General features: G+C 35.8%; 1 protein-coding gene across 6 annotated transcripts in view; it reads right to left on the bottom strand.

Moving 5' to 3' along the window:
* Window positions 1-16002, bottom strand: part of CADPS2 (calcium dependent secretion activator 2) — a 730659-nt gene that overhangs the window by 88757 nt on the left and 625900 nt on the right. For 4 of the 6 annotated variants that reach the window (XM_036759293.1, XM_036759295.1, XM_036759294.1 and 1 more), the window contains 2 exons: window positions 3470-3611; window positions 3238-3357 (listed from right to left, as the gene is read on the bottom strand). In XM_036759293.1, the coding sequence (XP_036615188.1) occupies window positions 3238-3357; window positions 3470-3611 (262 nt within the window). The remainder of the gene's footprint in view (window positions 1-3237; window positions 3358-3469; window positions 3612-16002) is intronic. The other 2 variants (XM_036759297.1, XM_036759298.1) reach the window with 1 other exon arrangement.

Raw genomic sequence — 16002 nt, 5'->3', positions numbered from 1 at the left:
TCTTCAAAACACTGAACCATAAGATCAGAGCAAGAGCACACAATATCCCCTAAATAATGGCTCATGTCAACCTTAATGCAATAATTGTTTCAATAATTAATTAATTATTTCAATAATATGATCTTAAGAAAAGTATTTACAATGGGAAAACCACCAGTTTGCTATGAAGGTATGGCTGAAAACATATAAAATAAGAAGCTGCAAATTATAAAGACGTACGCATTATTTAGGAAATGTCTTAATTAGCTAACTACAAAGGAAGAAGAAAACCTCCCATTTTGGCTCATTAAAAGCTGGTTTCTTCCCAACAGAGAGTCTCAGCCCTATCACTTATTCAGTGTGCTTTTCTTACCCAGTTCTGCCAATAATTCATAGTTCTCTGTATGTCTAGCCAAGGTATCCTTTGAGTTAACTTCTCAGGGGACCAATCATAGCAAAACACTGAATACTGAACATAGCACCTTCCTCTCTTAATATCTCCCAAACCTTAATATTCAGTGCCCCAAATGTACCATTAAACAAAAGGACCAACAAAACAACTGACAACACTGCAATGATATTCCTGTGGAAACAAAAAGCTAACGCAAGTGCATATTTACCTTTTCTCTGTGCTAATATAAAAAGAAAGCAGGAAAATACCAAAAAAAAGCACCCTGAACATTTTCAGTAAGAACTTAACTGATGATTGTAGTATTTCAAATGATCTATATATAAATGGTAGGAAAGACCATCTACTTTCATTTCTGTATGAGTTTTTTTTTTCTTTTGAGGACTTGTATATCAAAGCAATTATTTAAAACTTTTTCATACTTTCATTTCAAAATGCCAGGTAGGTCTGGGATCTTGCTGATGTGGACATTGCTGATTACAATGTATTTGTTCTTTCCCATTCCCACAAATTTCAATAGTATAACATATACTAAATATAATGAAAACTGACCCTTTGATAAGTGCAAACAATTAAAATATGGGTCCACAATTTTTCACATCTTTTTTTCTTCTTTGGTGATCTCTTAAGACCCTACCCACAGAACATGGATAATTACGGAAGCAGTTGGGTAAATAGATATTTTGCTTAATTTTAAAGAAAAAAATGACAAAATGTAAATGTGTTCTTCCAAGAGCAACAATTCATTTAGAATCCCCTCCCTTCCCAAAAGGTCTAAACTATAATGTCATGGTGGTACTATGAGCATTTAAAAACCACTGCTATGAACAATGTATTCCTTGGTGGGTGCCTGAAAAATGCCAATAGGAAAGGCTACCGTTGGAAGCCAGTTTTACAACAAAAAGGGTGAAATGCAAAGAACTTTATGAACAAAGAGGAGAGGATAAAGAGCTCCTCCTAATGCATGGCTTTTGTCTTCCCATGTTAGTGGAAATAAACTTATCCTTTAAAATATTCACACAATTTAGAGAAATAGTCCGCTGCCTTTACTTGCATCCATTTGACTAAGCTGCCTTAAAACTAGTCATCTGAACTGAACCCTAGACATGGTTACTTTGACATTACTTCCCCCCTAAACCCTCTCCACACTCTTTAGTATCACATATGAATGAAAGTGAAAAATGCTCCATCTAGCTAGTCCTTTATACCAAAATTTCCTTTTAAAAATAAATTTTAGAATAAAATAACATTACAAGTAGCTCTGGGAACTTTGCCAGACTATCTAATGGTGATAACCTTGACAGAAAGATAATAGTGGCCAACTCTTTGAAGCCTGTTCTTTATCTATTCAGGGAAGTAGAATTTCAGCAATTAAAAAAAAAGCTACAATATGCCATGAACACTGACGTCTTGAAACTTAGACTATTAAGAAGATGAACTCCAAATGATAGATGACAAGGGACTCAGAAGGTCACACATCATAGCTCAAGTTCTGGGAGATGACTGACAAAGACTCAACCTCTCAGCTGAATGCTCACAGGAGTAGTGAGGATCTAAATTGCTAGACTCTCTCACCAAGGAGGAAGAAGGGTGAAAAAAAGGAAAGGAGTAAAGAAGGATTACTCCTCCCATTAACAAATGCCAGAAGTCTAGAGCAATGTTATTCAATACACTTTCTAGGTAATTCCTTGCAAATACACAGACACTGACACACAAGGGAACCATGAACACTGAAAGAGCCCAAAGCTTTTTGTCTGTAGGAAAAAAGTTCATGTGTAACATAAAACCTTAATAATTCCTGTGGGCACAAAGATGATGTTTAACTTGCAAGAATACTGTCAAAATATTTTTTCAAATTATCTTCTTCACAGTTGTTTAGACACTAGCTCATGGAAGTGTTGTAAATATGTCTTCATCTAAAAGGCTTATCTCAATAAGCTTCAGTGCTGCTTTGCACAGAGTGGGGGATAGTGGAAAGATGCCCACACCTTTAGAAAAGCAGGAGATTGGGCAGATTTCTAGTGTTATTCCACTAAAAGATCTCGGGCAAATAATTTAATCTTCTTGTATTTTAGTTTCCCCATCTTTAAAATGGGGATAGTACTGCTGAATTTGTTAGTGTGTTGTGGGGATATAGAGAAATAATATAACATTAAAATGATTTGCAACATCTCAGGTCCTTTCAAACCAGATTTGGCATTGGATAGGCACATAGCTATATCATCTTGGTTATATGGGGGAATATGCATCAAGTTATAGAGGGTTTTATCATAAGAGCAATTTAAAAATAATAAAGAACACTAATGGACAGCATGTTGGAAAGACAAAAAAATGATTACACAAATTGGCTAATGACAGCCTCTTCCCTGATAGTATCTCTTTAAATCTGGAACTTTAACAAAAATAGAAAAAATGCCTGTTATCACTGAAAATGTTTTTAGAATAATTTCCTGCATGCACTAGAGAAGTCATTTAGTTATTTAAGAGTAAGGTGAGCCTAAGGACCCAGAGGGAAACAGCTTATCTTGCTCATTAGCTAAATATGAAGGATTGTATTTATACCATTTAGTACACAGTCTGCAACCTGGGTCTTAAATGACCTTTGTTCCATCCATATAAAGTGGGATATTAACTATATCACATTGCTGTGACTTTATGCTCTAAATTGCTAATCACTGATGTTCTGTGCTTAGCTCAACAACTGTAACACACACACATACACACACACACGGTGTAGTGTCTTTCTACCAATGATTACAAATGCCATGCACATCAAATACTTCTGCACACAACATGGCAAGGTCATGCACTAGCTAATACGCCACTGAGAGAAAAGTGAGGATACACACGTGGACTCATATAAAGAAGCCATCCAGGATGGTGTAGAAAAGCTACGTATCTGCGGAAGATTAAGAGGCAGACTTGGAACTTTTGGAAGACCTACATTGGGAAGACTGTTGGCGATGTTCCTGTGAAGAAACAAACAACGTGGGAAGGGAATGCCATAAGAAATAGCTCAAGGTGACCCTCACAAGGTCAGGTGTAAGAATGCAGAGATGCCATTCATACTAGGGTACCTACTTGACAGGCTGCCACGTTTCTTGCTCAAAACCCCTGTGAATAGATTGGGCGATGGAAGATTCCATGAGATCCACGTAGCGGACGACCAGGGGAACAAAGATGTCTTGCAAGTGCTTATGAAATTTTCCATTACACAAAAGTGCTGTAATATCCAAACAGAAACAGTGTTCATCAGTGTGGATAACATCAGACTTTTGAAAAACATGGATGAAATTCATTTCCTGAACTGTCTGTTACATAAAGAAGTAATGAAATTCACATTGTGACGGGGTGCTTCCTTTGTTGAATATTACATCTTCTAAACATCATCTAATTGTCTCTGCCTGTGAAGCTTTATAAATACAAATGCATAGAAGTCTTTGCAAATTATTACTTCTAGGTGGCATATTTCCACTTTTCATGAGGGTCTATTAATATAGCTTAACTTATGTGGTTTGCTTATACCTGTGATGTAATCTGCTGGAGCTCCAGAAAAGCCCAGTTCACCAAATGTCCTAATGCAAGTCAATGTAGTATGAATGCAAAGTTTCAGACTGTTCGCTGCTATAGGCTTCTCTTCTCTCATTTCAGAGGATTTGGTGCCTTTGTCTTTGCTAAGCCTAACCTTCCATCTCTCTCCTGAATCCAATGTTCTCCTGTTTCCTCTGTGTCCCTGATGCATCAGTCAACCCTTCTGCCCAAGTGCACTGCTTTCCAAAGCCATCTTGTATTCATTTAAAAAAATGTAAATGTGCATGGATGTACATGTTGTAGACCTCGGTAGAATGTAACACCCTTGAGATTGAGGGTTTTTTCACTTTTGTCATTACATCTCCAGCAATGAGCACAGTGCCTTTCACATAAGCACATGGCAAATACATGTTGGTTGACTGATTTGATTTTCTCATGTCTCTGTTACCTTTTCCTCCCACTACAAGTGCTTTCTGCTCTTCCCTGTTCTGAACATTTCTTCCCTCTTCTTATTCTCCCCTTTGTTGTCAAACTCAGAGAAATATGTGTATATAATATATATTATACATGTATATATGCAAATATATGCATGTATATATGTGTATATATACACATACATATATATGTATGTATATACATACATATACATATATATATGTATATATATACATATATATATGTATATAGTCACTGCTTCCACTTCTTTACCTCCTCTTGTCATTTGGATTTTTTCCCTCTTTTTTTCACTCTAAACACCAATTATTGAATTTTGGATGCAAATCTTGAGGTACAGTAACACTCTCCAGGGTCTCTAATAACCTCTTTATTGCCAAATTCAATGAAATTCTTTCCTTATCCATCCTTTTTGTGGCACTGGATGCTGTAGATCACTTCCTCCTTCTTGATATCTGCTCCCCTCTTTCTTGGCTTCTGACACTAAACTCTCATGGCCCACCTTTTGCAATTCCTTTTCTGCCACTTTTACTGGCTCTATTCTTTTCCTGTCTGGTCAGCGTGGGTATTTCCTATAGATATGTCCTAGGACCTCTTCTCCATTTTCATACTTGCTGATCTTATCCACTCCAATGGCTTCATGTAGATGACTTCCACATCTATATTTCTCTACCCAGTGTCTTGCCACCTAATATTTTTATTTCCAATACTATATCTGACTTTCCAAATAGCTTCCATTGACTTAGGACATCTCCTCAAAAGATAGTTATTGTGATGCTTAGGTAGGATTCATGCATTTTGCATCAAATCTGTGTGGCACTAAGATGCATCCTACTACTATCTGGAAGTATGAGGAAGTCCCAACTTCCTCAGAATACAGGTGAATATGCTCTTGACTGAAACAGAGAAAATGTGCAGATTGTGCAGGAAACTACTGATAGAACTTGTAATCATTTATGATAGTTTTCATAAAATTATAGTATCTCAGAGTTGTAAAGGAATTCGTTCAACTTTTGGGCAGTTATAATTATTAAAATATTTCTACATATACATTTACATGTATGAGTGTGTTTGTGTGTATGTCCTAAACCAACTTCTCTGTCACTTGTATTTATTACTCCTAGTTTGCACTTTGCAGTGCCCCCTAAAGAAAGAAGTCTATTTCCTCTTCCACACGAGAACCTTTGAGTTACTTAAAGATAACTAAAACGTTTCTCCTAAGTCTTCTCTTCTCTGGGATAAATGACTTCAGTTCCTTTAATGGGTTCTTATGTGGCATGGTTTCTACTTCTAACACTACTTAGGGATACCAGCTTTTAGCTACTTGTTAATAGAGTGTAGAATAGGCACTGGATATGGTATAGGGGAGTAGCCAGTGAGAGACTCCCTTTCCCAATGCAAATTGGCACCTTATCTGTAATTTACAATCTTAGAGAATTTTCCCAGAGCACTGAGAGACTGAGTTGCCCAGGATCACAGAGCAAGTATGTGGCAAAGGTGGGGACTGAACCCACGTTATCCTTGTTCTGGGGCAGGCTGCTGACCCACCATGCCCTGTTGCTTCTCTGTTTGTTAATAATCTCCTTAAAATGTTGAGCACATATCTGAATTTGGTAGTCCAGATGTCGTCTGAACAGGAAGAATACAGGGGAATTATCACTTCCTGGTTCTGGATACTATGTTTCTATCAATGTAAAGGTCACAATAATTTTTTTGATTCACATGTCACGCTTTTGACTCATATTAGTGAATTTACAATTCACTAAAAGTTCTTGGTATTTTTCACATGCACAAAAGACCCGGAATACAAAGAACCAGGTCCATCCCCTTAAGTCATTTGTTCTATTGCTTGAAAAAACACCATGGCTTTATTTAACCAACTAGTATGCTTATAGCTCTGATGATGATAAAATTACAATTTTTAGTAATTAGATGGAAATTGACATTCAATAACCTTGGATCCTATACCCATTTGGGCTATGAACTTCTCATATGACACTAAGGAAAGATGTTGCTTTGCTGTGTGTTGTGATATTCTTCCCCATTAAAGATACAAAGATCTCATGCCCACCAAAGGGGGATGGAACTCATAGTAAGTTCTATTAAAAATTACAAGGATGACAGACTAATGGAACATTCACTCCATACTTATTGTCCACGTCGATATCAATAGGGTGAAGAAATTATGGTAAGTATTGTCAAAATTGAAGTGATGATATGCTATTGATACATAGAAACAACTCTGGTATAATGAACACCTAAAACCATTTTGTTCTCTGGCAAGTTTAATTCAAGACCAAAAAAAAAACAGAAAAAAAATAAAAATAAAAAAGTAGTTAGAGGGAAGAAAAGGTTGATTCCAAAGCATAATCCTATCCAACTCAATAGCTAATTATAAGCTAAGTACTAAGTGATGATAAAGATTGGTGAGAAGTAAGGTAGCCTTAGTTTGTTAGCTATAATCTATTAACGCAGAAAGGCAGAATAGGAAGAACCCTGGATCTGAACCTGAAATCGGAAGAAGGCTGGGTTCAAATTCAAGCGCTAACACTTACTAACTAGGTGCTCTTAGTCAAGACACCTACCCTGTCTAATGATAGCTAGCATTCACATAGGGCTTTAAGGTTTGCAAAGTGATTTGCAAATATAATTTCATTTTATCTTTACAACAACCCTGTGATGTAGTGCTAGTATCTCCATTTTCCCTATGAGGAAACTGAGGCAGACAGGTTAAGTGACTTGCTCAGGGGCACACCGGTAGTAACAGGTTGGATTTGAACTATGGTTTTTCTGGCTAGATTCAGCACTCTATCCACTGTGCCACCTACCATTCTAAGCCTTAGTTTCCTGATTTGCAAACATGGGAATAACAATGGTTTCTATTTCATAGGGTTCCTATGAGGATTAAATGAGAAAATATTTTAATCATGCCTTTCTATCCTTAAAACACCCTATAAAATGTCAACTACTGTTATTATCAGTTTAGATCTAACCCAGAAACAACAATATATAGGTAATAGTTGGTGTGCTGTCTTATTTGTATTTAAATCCATCTTTTCTAGCTTGTCAGTCACTAGAATGGGGCCTTATGAAGTTTTTCTTACAAGAGTTAATTACAAAATTCATCTTATTCATAGATTCAAAAGAAACTAAAGCTATGTTAATGATATCTTCATTAGCCAAGTGAAAAAAAAGCTTCAATTATTACTTGATAGCCAATCACAGAACTAAAAGGTAACTTAAGAGATCACGTAGTTTGTTCTCTTCACCAAGTGCCAAATTGGATGGTAGAAAAATATGGTGGGGATTTTATCACTTAATCTCTCTCTCTCTCTCTCTCTCTCTCTCTCTCTCTCTCTCTCTCTCCCCACCCTCCCTCCCCTCCCCCTGCAACTCCAGAAACTATGCACACCCAAATTATGCATACTCAAATGGGAACTATGATAAGAATAATTAGGCAGATCTGGAGGTACTTATTTAGATTTATGGGAATTTAACAATCAGTTTTCTCAACAATTTATTTTGATAAGTGGAATTTGTATGCAACTGTTCAGTTAAAACTAAGATGTCAAAGCAGGAAAAAAAAGTATGTGTGTATGTATATATGTGTATTATATTATCCCCAAAGGGGCAGGCAAATCCATATACATTCTCACTTCTGGGTGTACCCATAACATACAAAATGGCAGTGTTTTAGCCAACATCCAATTAAACAGATGCAATACAACACCTATTTAAATGACAAAAGGCTAAGGAACAATTTCCTTCCTTTTTGTTACATCATGTATTACCTTCATGCTGTTAAAAGCCAAGACTTCAGTGCTATTTCATTTGGGTTCTTTTGTTGTTTCAAAGAGTTAAAGGTGATTTAGTAGCTACTGTCAGCCCAACCACTCCTGAATGTCTAATGAAATTAGTAGTAGAATTGATCAGATAGACTGCTCATTTGTAGGTGCAATAGTCTTTTATGTAAGTGAGCATTTTAACCTAGGGATTAATTCAATAATAATGACATTGATCTAACATTTACATAACACCTATCAACATGAATACTAATGCTCTTTACAAATTGCCTTAATAAGTTATACAAACTAAATGTGTATATGACAAAAGAAACATGAAATCTCTTTGTCCAGACCTGACTTCATAGGTGTGGGGAACTTCTGATAGGGAAACTTCCTCCAGCAATGCAGATGCACAGCTGATGTTTCTGATCTTGGAGTATAGTGACTTACCCACAGTTATACAGCTAGTGAGAGGTAGCACTTAGACCTAAGTCTTCCTGGCTTTAAGGCTGGCTCTCTGTCACGCCGCCTACTTTGACTCTTGCTAGGGTCTATGTTTCTAACAGATAAAAACAGAAGAAAAAACCATAATACATGAAAATTTATTTTTGCTTTTGGGAAAAGAAAAGTAGCATACATATGTGTATGTGTATATATGTACACATATATGTATATATATATACACATACACACATATATGCATATATGTATACCTATATATATATATATACACCTCTCTAATGCACATATGCATGTATATACTCACAAAATCTTATATTTATTAAGTCTTATTCTAGATTAGTGACACTCATGTGTGGAGCCATTTTTCAATCATGGGTAGGAATTCACAACAACAAAGAGCCATATCACGTAATGATATACGGGGTGTTCCTAAAGTCTGGACACATAGGAAATGTGGAGTTATTGCATCTAGTTCACATGAATCTTGCAAAGCATATCAACTTTTGCATCACAAATGATGGAAATCATATTGAAGATGTTATTTGTTAATATTCCAAATAAATAAAATGTTGAAAATTTCATTCGTTTCATTTCTTGAAAATATGCATTTTTGCCTATGTGTCCAGACTTTAGGAACACCCTGTAGAGCAGAAAATGAAAGACCATGACCCTAAGTGAAAACTAATAAGGAATGCAGGCAGGTAAAAATGCAGTTGCTTAAGTAGATAAGCAACTAAAATATTGAAATGAGTAAACAGTTTCTTGGAGAATTCTGCCTAACAAGTAGTCAAGTCCTATTTTGTTGATTAAATTTGGCAATATCTATGATGTTCATATTAAATCATTAAAAATAAATGCTATTAAATGTTAGGTTGTATTCTTTGACCCATTGGCCAGAGGTCAGACTATTGAAAACCTAATGAGCGGCAGCACCTCTTAATTTATGAATTCAGCCTGCAGTCCTATGGAGTAGATGCTACATTGGGACTAAACCTGCAAGTTGTCTGATATAAGGAGTTACTAGTAAGGAACTTCTATCAATGCAAGATAGCACTTTCTCTATACTTAAGGAGTTACCTAGATGCTGAGAAGTTAATTAATTTGTCCAGAGTTATAGTTTGTGTCTTTCTGTCTTGAAAGACAGTTTCCTATGCACCATGCTAGGCTGCCACTATATGAAAACAGAAAAGGGAGGATTTTCTCCATTTCTCAACTCTAGAAAGTGTAACATCATTCCTTATCATCATAAGAAATGAATATGGTATTTCTTCCTTTAGAAATTTCCTATCACTTAATATGGAAAGGCCATTTTTTTTTCAAAAATTGCCATTAAACTTGCATCCTAACCCAACATCATACACCTTCTAACATTGATGCTGCTTTAAAAAAAGTAAAATGTGATAGAAAGAGAAACTATGTTTAAATCCTGGCTCCACTACTTACTACTGGTGGGATCTTTAAGAAGTTATTTAACTCACTTGGCCCTCAATTTGCTCATCTGTAAAATGAGGGGGTTGGATGGGATTAGCTTCAAGTTTTCTTCTAGTGCTAAATCTTTAATATGAGTTGTTCAGTTGTTTTTAAGTTGTGTCTGACTTCATGACCCAATCTGGGGTTTTCTTGGCAAAGACACTGTAGTGATTTGCCATTTCTTTCTCCCGTTCTTTTTACAGTTGAGGCAAACAAGGTTAAGTGACTTGCCCAAGGTCACAAAGCTAGTAAGTATCTGAGGCCAGATTTGAACTCATGAAGATGAGTCTTTCTGATTCCAGGCTTGGCACTCTGAACCACTTAGATGCCCTTATCTCATCTATAGTTTTAAACAAAATAAAATATCTATGAAAACTCACATTTATGTTTGGTAAAAGTAAAATCAGTATTCTTAAATTCTAAAATCAGCAATAAAGGGTTAAAGAAGATGGGGAAATATAGATAGAAGGCAAAAAGGAAATAAAAGAATAGTGAAAACAAGACTAAAATATATAAATGCCACTATAACTTTCACATACACACCATTAACCATTATCATTTTCTATGCAAATACATTCTTTTCTGTTACAGTTGCCCATATTTCAGTTTGCTTCCCACCCACAGTAGATCACTGAACATTTGTCAAAACCTCTTTTAATAATATGTAGCTTAAGGAATCAGAATGAACTTTCTCATCTTCTTCATATGGTTTTAATGACTATGATTTGAGGCTAACTACCGCTCAAAAATTTCTTCCTTCTTTCCCTTCCCTCCATTTCTTCCTTTTGCTTTTCTATCCTTTCTTTTTTCCTATTCTATCAGTCATTTCATGAGGCACTCACTAATTGATTGTGTGGTCTATTCCAAGATGCTCTCAGTAACATCCTGACCTATAGCTACAGTGGTGGTTTTTCAGAAATGTAATAGTACACTAATATCTAATTCACAAATGTAAACACATATTAATTTACGTTTGTATAGCATTTTAATGTTTATGTTATCTGAATTAATCCAACAACCATGGAAAATATTAATATTCCAATTTCATAAATGGGGAAACTGAGCTTAGAAAGGTGAATTAACTTACTTTTGGTCATACAGCTATTAAGTGACAGAGGCATAACTTACACTTGTGTCTCCCCTGATTCCAAATCCAGTGGGTTTTTTTTTGCTATGTTTTGTCAATTCTCTGTATTTGTATTATAAATTTCTGAGATTGGGACTCAATAAAAGATTCCTTAAAAATAAGTTGACTTTAAGGCATCCATTATTTTTTACTTATAGATATTAAATTTCCCTACAAGTATCTATAATTGTCTTGTTGTTGAGTCACTTCAGTCATGTCTGACTCTTTGTGACCCTATTTGGGATTTTCCTGGTAAAGGTACTGGAATGGTTTGCCATTTCCATCTGTAGATCATTTTACCAATGAGGAAACTGAGGCAAACAGGGTCGAGTGACTTGCCTAGGGTCCCACAGCTAGTAAGTATTTGAGGCTAGGTTTGAACTCAGGAAGATGAGTCTTCCTGACTTTAGACCTGGCATTGCACCACTGTGCCACCTACTTGTCCCCTATAATAACCTGGTAGATCTTAAATCTTTTTTGGTCCATGAACCACTTTGGGAGGAAAAAAATTGATTTTCTCAAGTCATAAAAAAGGCTAAGACATGAATCTGTGATCTCATAAGTGTGTTATTCTCATCATTGGTGCAGATTGCAACCTATTTATGCCTTCTCATCCTGTATGAATCATATATTTTCCCATAGATTCTCCATTGAGGCTATACCCAACATGATGGAGGCCTTCCTCTGTCTTTTTATGTTCTGTAGTTACTAGTGCATCAGGCTGTCCATCTGTTATCATTCACTTATTCTCACTCTGCCTTACCACTTTTTTATAATCATACATTGCCTTGCTCTCAATTCTTATATTCCTTCTTGTACACAAGTCATCACTGGGAATTCTGTAGTCTAAATGGAACCTCTGTAAGCCTCTTTCTTGTCCTCTATATCACAGATAAGACTGATCCTTTGGAAATGGCATTCCGCCAAGATTTGCAGTCATACATATCAAAGAGAATAATTTATCCATCTATCTATCTATCTATCTATCTATCTATCTATCTATCTATCTATCTATCTATTTCTGGAGAGCACCATATTATTTCCTGAATTCAATCCAGACCCCTCTGTTTCCCCTATCGAGAAATAGCATGATAGTGGAAAGAGTAATGGATTTGGTATTAGAGAACCTGTGTTCAAATTCAGTCTCTGACATTTATTGCTGTGTGATTTTAAATAAATCAACTAACTTCTCTGGGCCTCTAGATCCTCATCTGTAAAATGAGCAGGTTGGACTTAATGGTCTCTAAAGTCTCCTCCAGCTCTAACTCTATGATCCTATTTAATCCAATCCTGCCCATTGGTACTGCCCATCTTGGATGTATGTACTGATGTACTAGCTCAAATAAAACAGTTTTCATCCACATTTTTCCTTGTATGAATTATTGGGCTGATATTTTTCACATAATTATGGATCTCATTAAGGAAAACCCTACATTTTTTTTTGAGTCTTGAAGCAATCAGCACAAATATCATCTGCAAACAAAGGACTTTGAGGACTTTATCATCTATAGGAAATTCCTCTTCCAATTGGATGTTGCATGGGATGCTTTCCATTGTGGCAGAACTAAAAAATTTCCTAAAACCTAAATTAAATCAGTGTGTTTCAAAGCATAATGGAAAGAGCCTTGGAATTTGCATCAGGAGACCTCTTTTTGCCACTAATACACATTACATTTGTTAACTGTGTAACCACGGGTATGTAATTTAACCTCTCTAAGACTCTATGAAAAGGAGATAATAAAATTGTATTTCCTACGTTAGAGGATTACTAAGAAAGGACTTTTTAAACTTTAAGTATTGTAGGAATTTAAATTATCATCATCATCATCATCATCGTCACCATCATTATCACCAACTCTCAAATATTTTGCTTGATTTACTTCTTCCTGCTTCACGGGTTTTAGTACGATCTCCTCCAGAGGCTAGTCATTGGTCAAGGAACAAATATCAATTTGATTATTAACCTAAGCAAATGGAAGTAAATCTACACAAAAATAACACAGGTGCATTAAAAATATAAATACTTATTTTTGTTTCTATGGTCCTTTGAGTTATATGTGCCAGTCCTCCCCCTTTGTGAACAATAATTATAGGACGGACGATAACCAAAATCCCTATTATGCAGGTTAATAAGCCTTGCTTGCCATCAAGTATGTCACAATTGACATGGGTAAATGTGGGGAGAACTCACAGCTATCTCTGTAAGGATACTGTGACATACATCTCCAGGTCTTACTGAGGCAGACTATTTTTCACAAACTTATAAAACTACAATAAAAATGTTGATTAAAATGTAAGAACCTTCACGTGGTGATGGACCAAAGACAGGCTTGTAGAGATTAAATGAGAAAGAAAAGCAGGTAGCTTTTCCTTGTTTATTTTTCTTCTTTTTTTTTTGTAACCAAAGTGATCTAAAAATTCATTTTGATGCACAGGTTTGAATTCAATTAAAAGAAATGTAGATGCTGTCCTTTACGAAAGTGGTCATTTAGAAAGCTACTCTGGGATACAGTCTCACTACCATGTCATAGAATGCCCATTCTTTCTATATTGCTTCTAGGCCATATATGTCATAGACAAATTTATAAACAACAAATCCTGAATTTCAGATGCAGATCTCATCTAAGACTTGAGGTAGAATAACATGAAGGTGTCAGCCCTCCATATTTCGAAGCTTGAAGATTAACCTAATATGCAACATGGTGACCTAACAGTTCTTCATTTGAAAGAAATCTGAAAAAATAATCTCTGATATAGCTTCAGTGTGAGAATAACCCAGTGGGATTTCCACCTCTTCATTTCCTAATGAGTTTTTTGATAATGAGAGGTGACTTTGCCAGTCACTCTGGGCTCTATTATGGCTAATTTGACTCCACTTCACTCTCCTTGTTAATTATTAACACTAGCCTTTTTATCCTCATGAGACCACATTCCAATTTTTTCTTTTTAGATTTTTATGAGCCTATCTTTCTGAAGGTGAAAGTCTTCACGAATAGGTTTTCACTTAGTGTAAAGCCAGAACATTTATTATTTGTTTAGGCAGAGACTCTGTGACATTGATTATATAAGCACGGGTGTTCTTTCTGATGGCTTTAATGTGCTAGCAATGTGAAAAGGCTGTTAATTAAAGAATAAGCACCGTGGTATTTTTCACTTGGGAATCGGTTCCCAGGAGAATGGTCATTTGCCACTTGCTAGCATATCCACAGATTAAAAGGTGACTAGCTCCAAGGGTTTTGCCTTTCAGTCATGCTGAAAGAAATCATTTGTGCAATTTCCAGATGGCTGTCATTTGTCAGAAATGGTCACTTGCTTTATCTATTATCATTGGGGAAATTGTGGAGCATAGCATGTAAACCTAGCATTTGTTATTTACTCTATCATCATAGTCTTTCAGTATAATTTAAGTATCTTGCTAATTGCTTCATTATGAAAACATATTTATTTCTCCTCAATTTTAATAAATCTCCCTTTCAAAACTGTTTCCTCCGAATCTATTTAAAGTGATTACCCATCTAATTATCTCTTTATGTGGGGGTGGGGGGAAGGAGAGAGGAGGAGAAAGGAGTAGATTGATGGTAGAAAAGCAAAAGGTAGGCTCTGAAATTCTTTTTGGGGTGGAAGTTAAGAGTAAGAGTTTGTTTTCATTATCAATCTTGCTCTGGGAATCAGTGGGTTAGGCTGTGAGGGGTGGGAGATTGGGGACAGTTGCTTTAACTCTGGTGCAGCTGGTACTCTTCCCTGGAGGAAACTGTGTATAACCTCCAAGGGTTTGAAGAGTTGTCTTCCCCTAATCATGGCTAACTTTAGGCTTAGAAACACACTACAATTTAATATTTTTTCCCTAGCACAACAAGCAAATTTCATATTGGGAAGATCTCTTGCTCCCTCTCTCCACCACTCATCGATTGGCAATAAAAATGACATTCAATGATAGCTTTGTCTTAGAGGCTTGATGGCAAATCATAATAGAATGACAATTGTCTTTCATCTAGAGCTGAATATTTTAAGTTAGATTTAAAGAGCAGGACTGGGAAACTAATGTCTTTACTAGCTGGACCAGGTTCATAAGTGGATTTTAATCTTTTTGGTTATTACTTCAGAGCCTAGAACAAAAATTAAATCTCTTTAAAAATAAAGAACATAGTTTTTTTTTAAACAACAGTAAAAGAAAAATGGAAAAAAAAAGAAAAACATTTAAATGATGCCTCATAATGTGATGTAATGGAAAGAATAAGTCACTCAGTCAACAAATATTTATTAAGCCTACATGCCAGGTACTGTACTAAGCACTGGGGATACAAAAAGAGGCAAAAGACAGTCCCAGCTTTTGTCTAATGATGGATTGGGAATCAAGGGACCTGGGTTCAAATCCCTGCCTTGCCATTTATTACTTGTATGACTTTGGGCAATAACTTAAACTTTCTGGGCCTCAGATCCCTCATTTTTGATAGGGTCGTACTAGGTGACATCTAAAGCCCTTCCTAAATAAAAATGTATGTTCCCAAGAAATTCCCTATCTAAAAAAAATTAATGTCAAGGTTAATATGAAATATTTTCTATTCATCATTAGCCTGAGAATCCAGTATGCAATTTTTAGAAGAGGAGAAAAATCTGTAATACTGCCTTTGTTGAATGAACAATACTCAGCACAAACAATTAAGTACTCTAGGTGTTTATATGCCAACTCTGTAAACCCAACTGGCAAGCGATTCCTTTTTGTCCTATTTAAAATATAATATTAGCTTACCTTTGTTCATGTTAAGTTTAGCCATCTAACAATAGGG

Source organism: Trichosurus vulpecula, chromosome 5 (genome assembly GCF_011100635.1).
Source record: "Trichosurus vulpecula isolate mTriVul1 chromosome 5, mTriVul1.pri, whole genome shotgun sequence".
Lineage (NCBI taxonomy): Eukaryota > Metazoa > Chordata > Mammalia > Diprotodontia > Phalangeridae > Trichosurus > Trichosurus vulpecula.
Note: the sequence above shows the minus strand (reverse complement) of the source record. Positions and strands in the feature narration are given on the sequence as shown.